Here is a 17,514-nt window from a genome sequence, read left to right as displayed (position 1 = left end):
AATTCCAAGATCCTTCTCGCTCGTAGTGTGGTTGAGCCACGTATCCCCCATCTTGTAACTGTGCATTTGGTTTCTTTTTCCTAGGTGCAGAACTTGGCATTTGTCCCTATTAAATGCCATTCTGTTGTTTTCTGCCCAGCACTCCAGTCTATCCAGATCACTTTGAATTTTGTTTCTGTCTTCCAAAGTATTAGCTATCCCTCCCAATTTTGTGTCATCTGCAAATTTGATCAGCATTCCCTGCACCTCCTCCTCCAAGTCATTAATAAAAATATTGAAGAGCACTGGGCCCAGGACTGAGCCCTGCGGTACCCCACTCGTTACCTCTCCCCAGCTTGAGAAGGTCCCATTGATAAGCACTCTTTGAGTCCGATTCTGTAGCCAACTGTGGATCCACATGATCGTTGTTTCATCTAGCCCACTTTGAGCTAGTTTGCTCATCAGGATATCATGGGGCACTTTGTCGAAAGCTTTGCTGAAGTCGAGGTATATGATGTCTACAGCATTCCCACGGTCTACAAGGGAGGTGACTTGATCAAAAAATGAGATCAGATTTGTCTGGCAGGACTTGTTTTTGACAAATCCATGTTGGCTTCGAGTAATCACGGCATTGTTGTCAAGGTGCTTCCAGATGGATTGCTTTATGATCTGCTCCAGAATTTTCCCAGGGATTGATGTCAGACTGACTGGTCTGTAGTTCCCAGGTTCCTCCTTTTTATATAATGCAAGCCAATAGAGCTCATTGCACCATTCACTTACATTAGGTTTTCAACGTTTTCAAAGTTCTCCTGGAGAAAATGGGGGGGGGGCACAGTCCTTGGCGGCGGTGGATTTTACCCCCGATTTCTTGATTTTTCTTTATTTCCCCAAGCCCCGTTTTGCACAAAATGGGGCTGGATAATTTTTTTAAAATTCGTGATAAGGACAGGAAGGGGGTAAGGGCAGTGATTTGGGCGCAACTGCAAATGGCGTTCACTACCCCACTGGGCAAGAGCAACACAGGTTTTTGCCTCTCTTGCTAAGTGACTTGCTGGCCGATGCCCTTTAACCACATAGAGCACCAGACAACATGATAACCACATGGTTTAATTGAACCTTACTGCAGAGCGTGGCTTACCAGGGTGGCTTATTTTGGCTAAATAAGCCACCCTGGTATGGGAAAACCGCTGCCAGCTGACTCGATAAGCCAGGATGGTTTATAAGCTACTGTGAGTAGCTTAGAAACCACTGTGGCTTATTGTGATGTGCAAACCCAGTCAAACTGTTCCTGCCCACACTGACTTCCTTTTATATATTACACTCCCTCATAATAAAGGATGCTGCTTATTCTTTCATGAAGTTACTTTTCAAGCCATGCGTTTACAAATAGTACTTACTGTTTAGTCTCAAAAAAAATAAATACTTCATAACCCAAACCTAAGGCATAAACTTAGGGTGTGTGTTTCTGAACACAGTCAAATGAAATGTAAATTTTGAACAATAAAGCACAGAGCTATAAATGAGAAAAGAATATATTCACAACGTCAAATAACAGTTTATACATTTCCTTTCAAAAGATGTTTTGAAAGAAGATATGAGAACATCAGAATGTCTCTGTTTCCAAGGAATGGTTGAAAAATAGGACCTGAAACAGCTCTTGTTTCATTTTGTCAGAATACTGAGCAATGTGTTTTGTTTACCAGATTGCATCTGGTCGCCTAGTAACCGTGGAAAGTACACCTTCTGAATTGACTGGAGGGCCACTAGCAGATACCGATCTTGCACTCAAAAGGCTTCCTATTCGCGGAGGAGCGTTAAAAAGGATCAAAGGAGTTAAAGTGATGGATTCATTCAAGAAAGGTTCAGTATCTGTAAAATAAACATTGTCCAGAACTGTTTTAGACAGGGCTCTCTATATTTTTTAGTTACTTTTAATGCATAATTTCAGCATCTATTGTATCACACTGGTAAAATATAGTTATTTTTAGATAAAAATATATTTTTGCTTAAGAAATAATGTGGACATCATGATGCTAATGAATAAATTCAGTGCATTACAAAGATCAATTATGTCTAATGATTGACTCCGTTTGCATTCTGTTGTCACTGAGCACTAATACAAATACATATAGCTATGTATTATCATGATATTTGCAGCCACTCAGGATATGAAGTGTAAGTGGCATTGGTAAACACTGTCATATCCAGTAATTGCTTCAAAATGAAGTGAATAGAAAAAATGCTGGAACATTGATGTGTTATAGGCAAAGACTTTAAAGCTTAAATAAACAGGCAGTGGCTGATTCATACATTCCTATTACATGCATCGTAGTTCCCTAACACACACTTTGGGATCAAAGTCAACAAGTGTAATGTAGGAAGCAAACCCTAACTTTCAGGAAAAGCCACAACTAAAATTATCTGAAGCCCAGAGATCAACATTGCTCTTACATCTGGCTTGTTTCAGTGCGGAAGCTCTGCCTCACTGGAAGACAACTCTTTGTTTCTCACTCTTAGAAAGAAAGTTAGAGAAAGTGTTATCTGCACATTTCTGCACTTATCACTGGAATAGATAAGGGGTTTCTCCACACAGAGACTTTTTATCCTGTGATTTTACCAGGACTTCTGCTTCCAGGTTCTTTGCAGGATTAAGCTTGGCCCTTTACATGCACTTCCCTTCCCCCCCCTTCCCCCCTTTATCTGAGAGTTCTATATGTTTCATTATGCAGCCACTAGATGGCGGTGTTGTTATATCCCCATTTCCTCTTTACGTGGACAAATTCAAAGCAATTCAAACCGCTTCCTTTATTATCTCATTATTTCTGTTTCAAATTAAACCGTGGAAATGGTCAGAAACCATGGGAGAGGTGGTGGAGGTTGAGGATGTCATGTAAAGGACCCGCAAACTTCTGTGAATAACCAGTCTCAATCTCAGGATAAAAGCCCCATGTGGAGAAGCCCAAGGACTCAGTAATGAGAGCTTCGGCTATTGGGTGGTAAATAAATAAATCAAGCAAGCAAGCAAGCAGAGAAAAATAAAGACTTCACAGAAAGGTAGACATATAGAATGTTTCTTTACAGCAGGGGATGTAATCTGTTACCCAATGTCTTCATTCACACGTGCACATGAACTCACATGTGTACCAAGATCTTTGCAGAAGTGTGGTGTGGATATGGTAGATTTTATATTGTACTGTGACAAAATGGGGAAAAGCTCGAGAATATTCACAGTTGAAATATAGAAGTTTTATTTTACTACAAACGTTTACCAGAAAGAAATGATGGTTTATTATGCCAGTCCCCTCACACTGGACTAACAGAGTATTCCTAATAACACTGATAGAGAAAGAAAAAATGGAGGTGGGAAGTTATGGTTCACTAGGGAAATGATAAGAGCAGGGCTGGGGAGCTTAGTGCAACAAGAGGTCTTTTGAGTTTCAGTGGCAAAGGACATGCCAGGACCATAATGGATAGGTTGAGAGACGTTTCAGGAAAAATGGAAGAAATACTGACAAATAAGGTAAGACATAAATTCTATTTGCTTGTTGCAGAGGAAGGGACTGCACTTCCTGGTTGGTCACAATCACTTGGAAACCCATCATGGACACAGGCTGTCCTAGCCTTTACCAGCCTTGGGGCATGGGTTTTGGCTTCGGTCTGGATGGGACTGAGAACCACAATGTGCCATCTCACCATCCACTCGGATATATCTGAAGATGCTTAGATTCTTGGGCAAAAAAAAGTGATGACGGAGAGACCAAAGCTAAGCCATTATTAGGGACGCAGAGCCCCATAACAAGGTGTGGAGTACAGTTCAAAACAGAATTTGAGAGAGCCACAGAGCCAGCCTAGATCCTGACTACTTTGACAAAAATAACAAACATAGAGAAAGGCAAGGGAACACAGAGGAAGAAGGGAAGGTAGCTAATTGTGTGTGTGGTTGTGTTTGGTTCAAGATCCTGAAATACCTTAGTACAATTACGTAGACTCCCAGCTTGCCCGGTAAACAAAAACAATGAGCTTAAAGTTCACAGCCAGAACTGTCCCGTTGCTCCGTAGGTCTAAGAGGGTGGACTACCCAGGTCTGCAGCCCCACTAATGCAGCTACACATACAAAGTGGGAGTCTCTCCACACACCACTTATGAGAAGCAACCAGATTTTCCGTACAAGTAGGTGACCCCTCTGAAATGGATTGGGAAAAATGCAACACTGGGTGCTTGAACAGGAGCCCTATACAGGCATTCTCCCTAAAAAGTATGGTCCTCGTTCATGGGCTGCATCTTACTTTCATTCAAGTGAATGCAAGTAAAACGTCTCTTCAGACTTTGCCACTCAACACAGCAAGGTCAGAGACTGAGGGAGAAGGATCTGGTGTACACAGAGCTATAAGATAAGGGAGCACAACCCTGCCCCCTACATGTTTTGAGTCCTTACATGTTCGGGACAATGCCTGTATAGAACTAAGATATGAAATGCTATCTAGATATATGAGGCATGCAAAGCAGTGAGGTGGTTCAAATAAGAGGTCAGGAGCTCTGGCCCTGGAAACGTGGACTAGGCACCAGCGTAAGAGAGAGAGAGTGCTAGGAAGGATGACAAGGAATGGACTGGAAACAAACCTGGGTGGATCCTGAAGCTGTGTGACAGAGAGTCTGTCCACACTAAGTCCCACAGTCAAAAAGTGCACAGGGAGGCTGGTCTCAAGGGCAGCTATAGACATGAGGAGGGCAATGATTTTGGGCAGACTCAGGTTGAACAAAGGATACAATAGTGTAACTCTGCAGAATGAAAGGGAACCTTCTGGCTGCTTGACTCAATTAATGCTAACTAGCTAAGCATTAAAAGCCATGCTTCAAAGAGAGAGGTAGTGATACTCAGAAGAAAAGGGTGCCATGAGGGGTTCCCAGATGGTGCTTTAACCTGCTGATCTATCTTGAGGTGAGGACACTTCAGAGTTGAACCATGTTTTGTACCAGGGCTTTAGACTGGCCAATTCGAAAGTGCTTAAAAATAGCTTCATCAGCTGCTTGACTAGGATAGCAACCTGGTAGCCAGGAAGGCATTTGCGTGTATTCAGAGCTCCCAAGCTTTGCATACTGCAGGAGGGCAATCTCTCTTAGTTCAATTAGGGGAAAGGACATAGAAGTCATGAACATCAGTTACAATGAAGGTGGGTAGCCTAGCATATGACTGTCAGGATCCTCTTGCTCACATCCTCCTAGAGACTCCTGCCCATGCAGCCTCTCTCAGACAAAAGGCATATTCAGCATATTAGACAAGGTGCTAGGGTGGCGCCAACACATACCAAATAATAGAATCATAGAATAGTAGGGTTGGAAGGGGCCTACCCCCTTCATGGATCACTGCCTTGTTGTGGCAAAGGGGCTTGTGTAACTCAGTGAAGCCATAAGCTATGCCGTGCAGGGCCACCCAAGACAGACAGGTCATGGCGGGGAGTTCTGACAAAATGTGGTCCACTGGAGAAGGAAATGGCAACCCACTCCAGTATTCTTGCCAAGAAAACCCCATGGAACATATCACAAGGCCAGAAGATGTGACGCCGGAAGATGAGCCCCTCAGGTCTGAAGGTGTCCAATATACTACTGGGGAAGAGCAGAGGGAATTTCCAAGTAGCGCCAGAAAGAGTGAAGCGGCTGGACCAAAACCGAAAGGACACTCAGCTGTGGATGTGTCTGGTGATGAAAAGAAAATCCGATGCTGTAAAGAACAATATTGTTTAGGAACCTGGAATGTAAGATCAATGAATCAAGGTAAGCTGGAAGTGGTCAAACATGAGATGGCAAGATTGAACATCGACATCTTGGGAATCAGCAAACTAAAGTGGACAAGCATGGGCAAATATAATTCAGGTGACCATTATATCTACTACTGTGGGCAAGAATCCCTTAGAAGAAATGGAGTAGCACTCATAGTCAATAAAAGGGTGGGAAAAGCAGTACTAGGGTACAATCTCAAAAACGATAGAATGATCTCAGTACGAATCCAAGGCAAACCATTCAACATCACAGTAATTCAAGTCTATGCCCCAACCACTGAGGCCGAAGAAGCTGATGTTGATCGGTTCTATGAAGACCTACAACACCTTCTAGAACTAACACCAAAAAAAGATGTCCTCTTCATCATAGGGGATTGGAATGCTAAAGTAGGAAGTCAAGAAATCACCAGGATAATAGGCAAACATCGCCTTGGTGTACAAAATGAAGCAGGACAAAGGCTAATAGAATTTTGTCAAGAGAACACTCTGATCATAGCAAACACTCTTTTCCAACAGCACAAGAGGCGACTCTACACATGGACATCACCAGATGGTCAATATCGAAATCAGATTGATTATGTACTTTGCAGCCAAAGATGGAGAAGCTCTACACAGTCAGTAAAAACAAGACCTGGAGCTGACTGTGGCTCAAATCATGAGCTTATTGTTGCAAAATTTTGGCTTAAGTTGAAGAAAGTAGAGAAAACCACTAAACCATTCAGGTATGACCTCAATCATATCCCTCATGAATATACAGTGGAGGTGAGGAATAGATTTAAGGGGTTAGACCTGATAGACAGAGTGCCTGGGGAACTATGGACAGAGGTGCGTAACATTGTTCAGGAGGCAGCAACTAAATCCATCCAAAGAAAAAGAAATGCAAGAAAGCAAAGTGGCTGTCTGATGAGGCTTTACAAGTAGCTGAGGAAAGAAGGGAAGCAAAAAGCAAGGAAGAAAGGGGAAGATATATCCAACTGAATGCAGAGTTCCAGAGAATAGCAAGGAGAGACAAGAAGGCCTTCTTAAATGAGCAATGCAAAGAAGTCGAGGAAAACAATAGAATGGGAAAGACTAGAGATCTCTTCAAGAAAATCGGAGATCTCAAGGGAACGTTTTGTGCAAAGACGGGCATGATAAAGGACAAAGAAGGCAGGGACCTAACAGAAGCAGATGAGATTAAGAAGATGTGGCAAGAATACACAGAAGAACTATACAGGAAAGATCTGAATGTCCCTCATAGCCATGATAGTGCGGTCACTGAACTTGAGCCGGAAATCCTCGAGAGTGAAGTCAAGTGGGCCTTAGGAAGCATTATTAACAACAAAGCTAGCGGAGATGACAGTATTCCAGCTGAGCTATTTAAAATCCTAAAAGATGATGCTGTTAAAGTGCTGCACTCAATATGCCAACAAATTTGGAACACTCAGCAGTGGCCACAAGACTGAAAAAGGTCAGTTTACATTCCAATTCCAAAGAAGGGCAATGCCAAAGAGTGTTTAAACTACCGTACAATTGCACTCATTTCACATGCCAGCAAGGTTATGCTCAAAATCCTACAAGCTAGGCTTCAGCAGTATGTGAACCGAGAACTACCGGAAGTACATGCTGGGTTTCGAAGAGACAGAGGAACTAGAGATCAAATCGCCAACATTCGCTGGATCATGGAGAAAGCAAGAGAATTCCAGAAAAATGTATATTTCTGCTTCATTGACTACGCTAAAGCCTTTGATTGTGTGGATCACAACAAACTGTGGCAAATTCTCAAAGAGATGGGAGTACCAGACCACCTTACCTGTCTCCTGAGAAACCTGTACGAGGGTCAAGAAGCAACAGTAAGAACCAGACATGGAACAACCGATTGGTTCAAAATTGGGAAAGGAGTACGACAAGGCTGCATATTGTCACCCTGCTTATTTAACTTATATGCAGAGTACATCATGAGAAACGCCGGGTTGGATGAATCACAGGTCGGAATTAAAATTGCCAGGAGAATTATCAACAACCTCAGATACGCAGACGATACCACCCTAATGGCAGAAAGCGAAGAGGATCAAAAGAGCCTCTTGTTGCGGGTGAAAGTGGAGAGTGCAAAAGCTGGTTTGAAACTCAACATTAAAAAAACTAAGATCATGGCATCTGGCCCCATCACTTCCTGGCATATAGAAGGAGAAGAAATGGAAGCAGCGACAGATTTTATTTTCTTGGGCTCCAAGATCACCGCAGACAGTGACTGTAGCCATGATATTAAAAGACGCTTGCTCCTTGGGAGGAAAGCTATGGCAAACCTAGACAGCATAGTCAGAAGCAGAGACATCACCTTGCCGACAAAGGTCCGTATAATCAAAGCTATGGTTTCCCCAGTAGTAATGTATGGCTGTGAGAGCTGGACTATAAGGAAGGCTGAGCACCGAAGAATTGATGCTTTCGAACTGTGGTGCTGGAGAAGACTCTTCCGAGTCCCCTGCACTGCAAGGAGGTCAAATCAGTCCATCCTAAAGGAAATCAACCCTGAGTGCCCATTGGAAGGACAGATATTGAAGCTGAAGCTCAAATATTTTGGCCACCTAATGCAAAGAGAAAACTCCCTGGAAAAGACCCTGATGCTGGGAAAGATTGAAGGCAAATGGAGAAGGGGATGGCAGAGGATGAGATGGCTAGATAGCATCACTGATGCAATGAATATGAACTTGAGCACACTCCGGGAGAGAGCGGAGGACAGGAAGGCCTGGCGTGCTTTGGTCCATGGGGTCACGAAGAGTCGGACACGACTTAACGACTGAACAACAAGGGGCCTACAAGGCCATCGAGTCCAACCCCCTGCTCAATGCAGGAATCAAAGTCAGAGCATCCCCGACAGATGGCTGTCCAGCCGCATCTTGAATGTCTCCAGTGTGGGAGAGCCCACCACCTCCCTAGGTAATTGGTTCCATTGTCATATTGCTCTAACAGTCAGGAAGTTTTTCCTGATGTTCACGAAAAGCCAAACTACACGTGTACAAAAACTAACATGGCTGAGCTAGACAAATCGGACAGTAACGGTTTGGAATATTGACCAGCAGCACAGGTTTAGGCTTACCTCATTTCAGGGTTTGGCCCACCCATGCCCAAGGGGCTTAGGGACAAATTCCACCCATGTTAAGACATTTAAAATGTAAAACATCAATTAAAATACATAGCTAATTTTAAAAACAATATACCTGTACTTAGCTATTAAGTGTCCATTGGAAAACAATGCATATCATTTCATTTCTTAGGTTGTATCCAATTATGGCTTTGCTTTAGTGGAAAGCACTTCTGCTTGTGGTACTTAATTTTCACCAGTCCTCCTACCTGCTCAACCCCTGCATCCCCGTGCCCAAGCTGATCCTGACAGTTGGGAGGGCTCAAGCACAAAATGGGATGTGGAGAGGAATAGTGCAGTAGGTAGGGGATTGTCGAAAATCAGAAGCCATGGTGTCCATGAGTGGAAGCACTTTCTGCTAAGGCAAAGCCACCATTGGATACAACCCCTTGAGTGTAGCTTCTTCCTCTTTCCTGTTCCTCATTTTATCTAGTTATAAAGGTAATATGTAGTACCATTGTATACAAGTCTACTAAAAAAATAAGTCCCACTGACTTCAGTGGGACTTACTCCCAGCTAAGTGTGCACAAGATTGCAGTCTTAATCAGTATGGGAGGAGCAGTAAAAAGAAAGTGAAGGAAAGGGTGAGCATAATCTTGTGGCCATTAAAAACACTTCCATGTCCTGCTTATTTTCAGTGGGAGACATGTAAGTACATGCTTAAGGGAACAATCCTATGGTCCCTAGACATTGTCTCAGGGGCCATTGGGTAGTGGGGATTCCCCCTTCTGAGCTCGGTCATGGTGCTCTAACCTCAGAAGGGGGAGTTAGAAATCCAGCCCCTTGCTGCCAACATAGAAAGAAGGATGCTGGCTGGCCTCCAAGGTCAGAAAATTGACCGCTCCTCCCACCCTGCTGGCTTCAGACCAGCAGGGTACTGGATACAAGGAAGCCTTCAGGTTTGGAGGCTTCCATCTTGCGAGGATGCAACCCATAGGACTGCACCCTACATCTCCCATTTAAATCAGTGTAAAAATGGCTTAGCTTTAGCTAGATTGTGGCCTAGGTGTTTACAAAGATGAACAGGTCCTTTGAATAAAATGGCCATAAATCTAAATATGTTCAAATTCATCGCTTTACAACTCTTTCTCCTCAAATGTTTGTCTGCCCAACAAATGTTAAAGGGATACAAGTTGGCAATCCTACTGTAACATTTACTTTTCATTTATTTTGTTTTATTCTAAAACTTGCATCCTGCCAACTAGCCTAGCAATGGCAGCTTGGTACCTTGACACAAATGTGTTTCCATTCAAGAAAACCCATGTCTTAAGGCCATTATTCAATACACCAGGCAAAATCCTGTTGAATAGTGAAATTTCAGCTTCAGAATGCATAAATTTTATATTTAAGTTCCCCCAGCACATTTGTACATGATTTCAGGGCTGGTTCACTTGTGTATACCTGCATCTTTAAAAACTAATGTGAGAAGTGGCCCTTGTGTCTCATTCAGAAACAAGAAATTGTGTGATACATACATTATTCAATGTTCTTGAAGTCTGTGGTGCAACATGTGGAATTTGATGGCTTGCAATCCTGTGTAAGTGATAGGCTGGGAAAGATGGCAGCAAACGTAGGCGCATCAATCACTGCTTTTAACTTAATAAAATAGTGTGGCCATATATATCTAGCCATTATCTAAATTTTTATGGTGTGGGGGGGGGGGGCCTTCAAAGGCAAAAGAATCAAATTTGCAAACGGTCTGCTATGTTAATGAAATGGAACTTTCCAACCAATTACGTTCCAGAATTCCTCAAAGAACATAAAAGTATTTGCTTAATAATATAATCTTTAATAGTATGACTGCCATCTAATGGTTTCAAACTGCCTATGAAGCAGGACCTTCCCTGTTTTTTTCTTTAAGCAGCGCAATGATAGCACACACAGTAGAGAATCACCGTGAGTTGGTGGAGCACTTCTTTTCATAGTAGAGAAAAGGAATACACTAAGTTGTAACCAGCATTAGCCTAACTTAAGCAATTTCAATGGCTCTACTCTAAGTAGGACTAACATTGGATACAACCGTTTGTATGCGCAAGGCTTTAGATTGTGCCCTATAGGTATTACAAGCCCGAAGGATAATATTGACATGAATAAGAGCACCATTGCAATTGTCTTCACTGCATATAAAAATATTTTAATTTCTGATAACCAGCATGAATCAGTAATCAAATTCAAAGTTTAGGGACTTCACAGAAAATTACATCAAGAATAATTTCTTCCTTTGGGTTTACATAAGTTTTTCCCCTCTTGTATGTCTTAAAAATGAAATCTATGTCATTTAAAAGACACGGTAAAAATATGGTTGTTGTTGCTGCACCATGATTTGTTAGCTTATAAAAATATATTGGGTTTCCATTTAATTTAGCACTTTTAAAAATGAGAGAAACTTGTTTTCCCCCAAAGGATGAGTAGTCTACAAAAATATTATGCTAGTTTTAAACACATAGATTTACCTGAGAGAACACTCAAAATACATAAAGCATTTGCACTGGCAGTGGGAACTTTGGTACACTAATAAAAAAATAAAAAAAAAAACAAGAGAGAGACCATGTTGGCAATGAGTGTCTGGAACAGGATTATCAAATTAGAACACAGTCAGAAAAAAATCACAGGTAATAGTTCTCAGAATCATCTATAGCAAAGGATGTGCTTTTTGAAAAGCAGGTTGGTCTCCCTTAGTTTGGCATCACCTTGCTGAGGTGTCTTCTGTACATTTGCCTCTTTGTCCTACAGTTGAGGTTTGTAAGACCTGCAGAATGGAGCAAAAAAAACAGTTACAAATAAGAATAGGCCTTGTTGCCATCTTTTTCTGTTTGAAGTTGTCAAAATTCTTCTGTGAAATACAAATTCTGTACCTATGAAAGCTGGAAAAATAATGGCTGTCTTTCATTTTGCAGTGTAGTAACACATACATGTGTAACCGGTGTGACACAACTATTAAGTTATTAGTAGTAATACATTGAGAAAAATAGGGACAAACACATCAACAATGATTTCCTTAATCTGTCTGATACAAAATGGCAAAGGAGAAAATTAATACTACTGAGTTGTATTTTTAAATAGGCTAATATGGTGAAATTACCTTCTGAGATTTTCTCTGCATGTGTAAAAGTATTCACTGGAGATACTAATTGTCTCCTGCCCATTCCATGAGACCTTGAGAGCACACAGTCTATGTACATATCCCAGAAGTTCTGAGCCAAATCATTGAAGACATCATTATGCTTGGGTTTGGATGACTCTTTTAAGAACATCATGAATTCCCAGAGAGCAATAACTGTGCCTTCTACCCTGAGTTTCTTCATTTCCACCAGCCTATGAGAGGAGATTTCCCAGCACTGATTATCAATCTCTCCCAGGCTGGCAGGGGCTTCTTTTTGATATTCTAGGATGCCATAAACTAAATTCACCATCAAGAGACAACCCAGTTGAAGATACCACCTTCTTCTGCATATGGATTCCATTCCGCACAAAGGTATCTGAAAGTAATACAAAGAAATATGACTTGGTATCTTCCTCTAGTCTTCTACTTTATAACTTTGAAACTTATGTTATCAAAATCTTCACAATAAACATGTGAGGCTGTATCACTAACACAATGGTCCCAATCCAAGCAACCAGAAATGCAGCAGGAAGGATTCCTTGTGCCTAATGTCATTAGTGTTATTAGTTCTGACAGCACTGATCTCCTGAGAGGTGGTGGGAAGGAATGCCTAGACTGAGTCCAGCATCTGTTCCCGACCCATCAACCGAGAGTTGGAGTAGGCCTGGTAAGGCCCAGGTTCAAATCTCCACTCAGCCAGGAAGCTGTCTTGTTTTCCCTTACAGATGTTGAACTTAAGAATGCACTTTTAACATAGCCTAGAGTTCACAACAGATCTTGTGAACAGATCTTGTGGGGAGGGGATACACTCTGAGGCATGGAGGATCCATGCTGTTTAGTGGTTTTAAGGCCAAAACCATCACCTTAAACCATGCTCAGATGTCTATGGGAACAAGATTCTTAAATGAGCTATACTACAGCTAGTTTGCTTCAGCATAAACTGTGAATGACTTGTGCTCTCATGGACTTGAGAGACCTATGCTGATTAAATAGCAGTAGGTGTTTGGGAGCAACTGTGTCAAAAAGTCAGCATCAAACTACTATCCCAATGGCTGACCAGGCCACTGACACAGAAGCCAAGGTGAGTGGAAAAGTTATCCAGAAACCGAGAAACCAATTTGTTCCATATGTCACAAGGAGCGTGACATATGGAACAAATATGGAAATAACTGGCTCATGGTTCCACCAGTGGCAACAAGACTAGGATCTGGTTCTTCATTAGGTAATGATCTAATAATGACAATACTGTCTTCTTCAGAGACCAGTAAACTCAAAGTTGCAGGCCAATGCAAAATACTAAATCCAAAGTATGCCCTGCCTCATGTGAGGGACCAGATATTAGCTGACCCAATGCTGATCATGAAGTTCAAAAGAGCCAGGATCATTGTGTATTTTGAAAGTGCCCAGAACAATAATTCTGGATAATGCTTACACAACGTCAAAGGTCATCCATTCAAAATGTGAGCAGTTCACAGATTTCCCTCCCAGCAATTCCCATAATCTCTAATGAGTGCTTCAGAATGTTGAAAATCATGGAAGCTGCTGAGACATCTGTAGACTACCAGATTATATGTTTCAATGCATGCACACAATGCATACAATTCATACACATGAGCACTTCCAGTGAGTGAGGGGGTTATATCCAAGTATCCCATCTTTCCCTCCTTAATGGCTTTTTGGTGGAAAGGAAGAAGGTGGAAGAAGCAGTGGGAAAATACAGGAGGGTCACAAATGGAAAATGACAATGTCTAGACATCCCCCATAAAATTCCATGAATAAAGCAGGGCAAAGGATGACAAAAGCCTCATGTGGAAGTACCCTTAAGCACTGGAGAGCTGCTGCCAGTCAGTGTAGACAGTACTGAGCTAGATGGACAAATCATCTATCTCAATATAAGGCAGATTCCTATGCAGCTATCTCTCGGAAGTTATTTGAATAATGATCATAATATACTCCTATTGTTGCCCCAACATCTGCTAATCCGTGATACACTGCCTCTGAACATGGATATTCCATTCTTTGCTATTAAGATGATGATGATGATTTTGCATGTTTTGTATGTTCAAAACCTTTTACATACTTTGTCTCGGTAATCCTTCTAACAACCCTGTAAGATGGCTTGTGTTAGCTCCAAATTGCAGACTGTGAGAAAATTGTTTAAGGCTACCTTGGAAGTTCTAGACTGAGATGAGATTAGAACCAGGGATGATTTCTCAGCTCGCTGTCTTTTACTAGTATATAGTTCTTTTGAACAAGTAGAAGTTCAGACAGCACCCATTCAAAAACATTTGGAATGTCAGCTGCTCTGGGAGTCTTTCTGGCTGAACAGCAGGATATAAATGCTTTCAACAAACAAACAAATAATACTTTTGATATACTGTAGATAGCACCAATTCATCAGCACATACATGGCAGCATAAGAACCATCACTAATACTGAATCTACATGATCTGTAAACAATATTTACTTATTTAACACCAACCTTGTAGATTTCAGTCATTTATACTTTCATCTCCCTGTACCATTATTTAGAAAGACATTAAAGTTTTTTTTGGTTATTTGTTTTTGCTTGTATCCCCAGGGAGTATCAATTACATCAGTGTTATATGCATTGGAAATGTACGCCTTCCTTCCTTGCCCTTGAATAATTCAGTTGTTACAACAACAAACTGCTTCTCACAAAGCAGTTTTCACACTAGAACTCCAACCAATATGATTGGACTATCAAACCCCAAAAGCAATTAAGGCTGAAATACTAAAAACATTTTCTAGGGAATAAGACCCATTGAACACTGTGGGACTAAGGGTGCTTCCAGATGAGGCTTTTATCGTGCAGTTGCCCTGCCTCATTCACAGGCAGGAAGATGACAACATCTTCCACTTGTATCCCTCCCATGTTTTCCCTCTGCTGGTTCTTTTTTCTTACCACAAAAAAATCCGGTAAGGGGAGAAAGCTGCACAAAGCCTTTCAATATGTGGCACTAGGAACCGTCCGTCTGGAAGCTCCCTTACTTGCAAGTAAACATGCATAGGATTGCAGGGGATGTTCTGGAATCTGGGTCTTCCCTGTTCAGTCAATGAAAGACTTTTAAAACATTTGTTTTCAGCAGCAATATGGGCAAAAAAGTCATACTCACTGAGATACAGTCTGGAGTGGAAGCTGGCTATGCTGACTGGCCACTTAAAGACAGAAGCGGGGAAACAGTCCTCACCTGGCTCCTAAACACCAGACGTCTAGAGCTGCTGGCTGGTGGTAGTTGTTGCTGCTGCTTCTGCTTTAGGGTACTGAAATTACACGGCAGAGGAAGACAGTGACAGCAGCAGGAGCAGCATCCACAGCAATAACCCTATCAGGTGAGAATGGAGAGGAGAGGGGCTATAAATCACATAACTCCGCCTCTGTCCACATCATCTTCTCTGAGTCAATATGCTACACAGCCCTGCATCCCTTTTCCCTTAGGCTGTCAAGAACATGTATTCCCCTATTCAATAACAGTCCAGGCAAGCATCCTGCTAAGAGATTGCAACCCTGTGCATTTTTTCACAGAAGTAAGTCCCACTAAGTTCAGCGGGATTTACTCCTTGGTAAATGGCTTCAGGATTGCAGCATCTTGACCACAATCCTAAGTGTGTTTACTTGGAATTAATTCCCACTGTGTTTAATGGGTCTTACCCACACAAGTTATTGTGCATAGGATTGCAGCTTTAAAATGGTTCTGAGTTCTGCTAGAACCTGATAGATCATGCCCTGACTGATGCTAAGAAATCCTTGATCGAAGTAAAAAAAAATCAGTTAGAGAACATTACCTAGATTCTAGATACTAGAATAAAAGAGACTATTTACTTATTTCAAATATTTATATGCCTCCTTTCTGCCAAATGATATTCAAGGTGGCCTATCAAAATATTATGAACATTTATACAGTTGATGTAAAAAAAAAAAAATACACACGTCACCAAAAATACAAATACAAACAGCAGCTGAGAGAAATTAAATATATGTTTATTTAGTCGATTTGTAGAATGGCCTTCAGAAACAGGACTCTCAGCATGGTATGCAATTTAAAAACAGATAACAATAAAAGACAAAAACAAAGCCAAAGTCACTGAAGCTGCAACAAAAGCCATTAAAATCCATCAAAGGTATAAAACTAGCTATACAACATGCTGGAAAGCCTGGGGAAATAATAATAATGGGAAAAAAAACTTTTGCCTGGTGCCAAAAGGACATTAGAGTTTTAACAAATATTTTTAAAATGTTTTGGTAATTTAAAAGGGGTACATTCTGAAATACTGAAGTTCTGTTTAAACATAATTTGTGCTGTTAGCAGCCTACTGTATTGATTTTATTCTTTGCTGATGAGTTTTTATGCCATATTTTATATTTTGTCTTTATCCTTTCAATTTGTATTTTAGTATTTTATTATTGTAACCAGCCCAGAGAACTTCATCATTGGGTGGCATGTATGTGGAAATAAAATAAGGGCACAATCCTATGCACGTTTAGACAGAAAAAAGTCCTACAACTCCCAGGATTCCCCAGCCAGCATGGCTGACTGGGGAATGCTGGGAGTTGTGGGACTTTTTTCCTGTCTAAACATGCATAGGCTTGCGCCCTAAATAAATTAGAGTTAGTGTCAGCAAGCTTCTCTGGGGAAGAAATTCCATATTCCAGGCCCCATAGCTGAGAAGCCCTGCCTGCTGGTTGCCACCCATTTAACTTCAGATGGCGGAGAGACCCCAAGATGGGTTTCAGATGAAGAGCGAAAGGTTTGGGCAGGTTTGGACTGTCATATGGGAGAAGTCAATCCTGCCGTTAGCCGGGCCCCAAGCCAATTAGGGCTGCTTAGATCAGAACCAGCACTCTGAATTTTGTCCTAAAGTAGTCTGGCAACCAATGCAGCCATGTTCTCTGTGACCCAGTCTTATCCAACCTGGTACCCTCCAGATGTTCTGGACTTCAATTGCCATCAGCTTCAGCCAGCATAGCCAATGGTCAGGAATCCTAGGAGTTGTAGTCCAAAACCTCTGGAGGGCACCAGGTTGGGAAAGGCTGCTGTAACCAGTCCTAGTTAGTAAGTTAGCAGCTGCCTTTTGTATTAGATGAAGTTTCCAGGAAGTCTTCAAAGGCTGCCCCATGTACAAAGCATTGCAGTAGTGTATTCAAGGGATTACCAGGACATGAATCACTGTGGCCAGGCTATGTCCATCCAGGAGGGGTACCAGCCTTAACTAATGAAAGGCAGCATGTGCCAAAGATACCACTTGGATCTGCAGTGACAGTGGTAGATCAGTCAGAACTCCCAAGCTGAAATCCTGATCATTTAGAACAGGGGTTGGCAACCTGTGGCCCTATGCCCATATGCAGTCTTATGCCTAATTTCATGCAGCCCTCAGTCTAGTTTTAAAAGACCTCTGCAAGCTATCAGTTTAAACCTCCAGCAAGAGAGATCTGTCTCTCCCCCAGCAGCCCATTGGGCAGGGAAGAAGAGAGAGAGAAAACCAGGTGTCACAAAGAAAAAGAATGGGTTGGC

The 17,514-nt window shown here is 41.8% G+C and overlaps 2 protein-coding genes across 2 annotated transcripts in view; one reads left to right on the top strand and one right to left on the bottom strand.

Moving 5' to 3' along the window:
• CFAP69 (cilia and flagella associated protein 69) overlaps positions 1 to 2,054 on the top strand; it is a 62,974-nt gene extending 60,920 nt beyond the window's left edge. The window contains exon 23 of the mRNA XM_084858937.1: positions 1,683 to 2,054. Within this exon, the coding sequence (XP_084715063.1) occupies positions 1,683 to 1,859 (177 nt within the window). The 3' untranslated portion in view covers positions 1,860 to 2,054. The remainder of the gene's footprint in view (positions 1 to 1,682) is intronic.
• Positions 2,055 to 10,992: 8,938 nt separating this feature from the next.
• On the bottom strand, positions 10,993 to 12,350 carry FAM237B (family with sequence similarity 237 member B). The gene is made up of 2 exons (XM_084860469.1): positions 11,960 to 12,350; positions 10,993 to 11,626 (listed from the first exon to the last, which is right to left on the bottom strand). Exons 1-2 carry the CDS (start codon positions 12,339 to 12,341, stop codon positions 11,553 to 11,555), a joined length of 456 nt encoding a protein of 151 aa, XP_084716595.1. The 5' UTR covers positions 12,342 to 12,350; the 3' UTR covers positions 10,993 to 11,552.
• Positions 12,351 to 17,514: the final 5,164 nt, after the last annotated feature.

This window comes from Heloderma suspectum, chromosome 5, assembly GCF_057233095.1.
Source record: "Heloderma suspectum isolate Gila_16-S chromosome 5, 16-S_ref, whole genome shotgun sequence".
NCBI classification, from domain to species: domain Eukaryota; kingdom Metazoa; phylum Chordata; class Lepidosauria; order Squamata; family Helodermatidae; genus Heloderma; species Heloderma suspectum.
The sequence above is the reverse complement of the archived record's forward strand: the minus strand, read 5'-3'. Positions and strand labels throughout refer to the sequence as shown.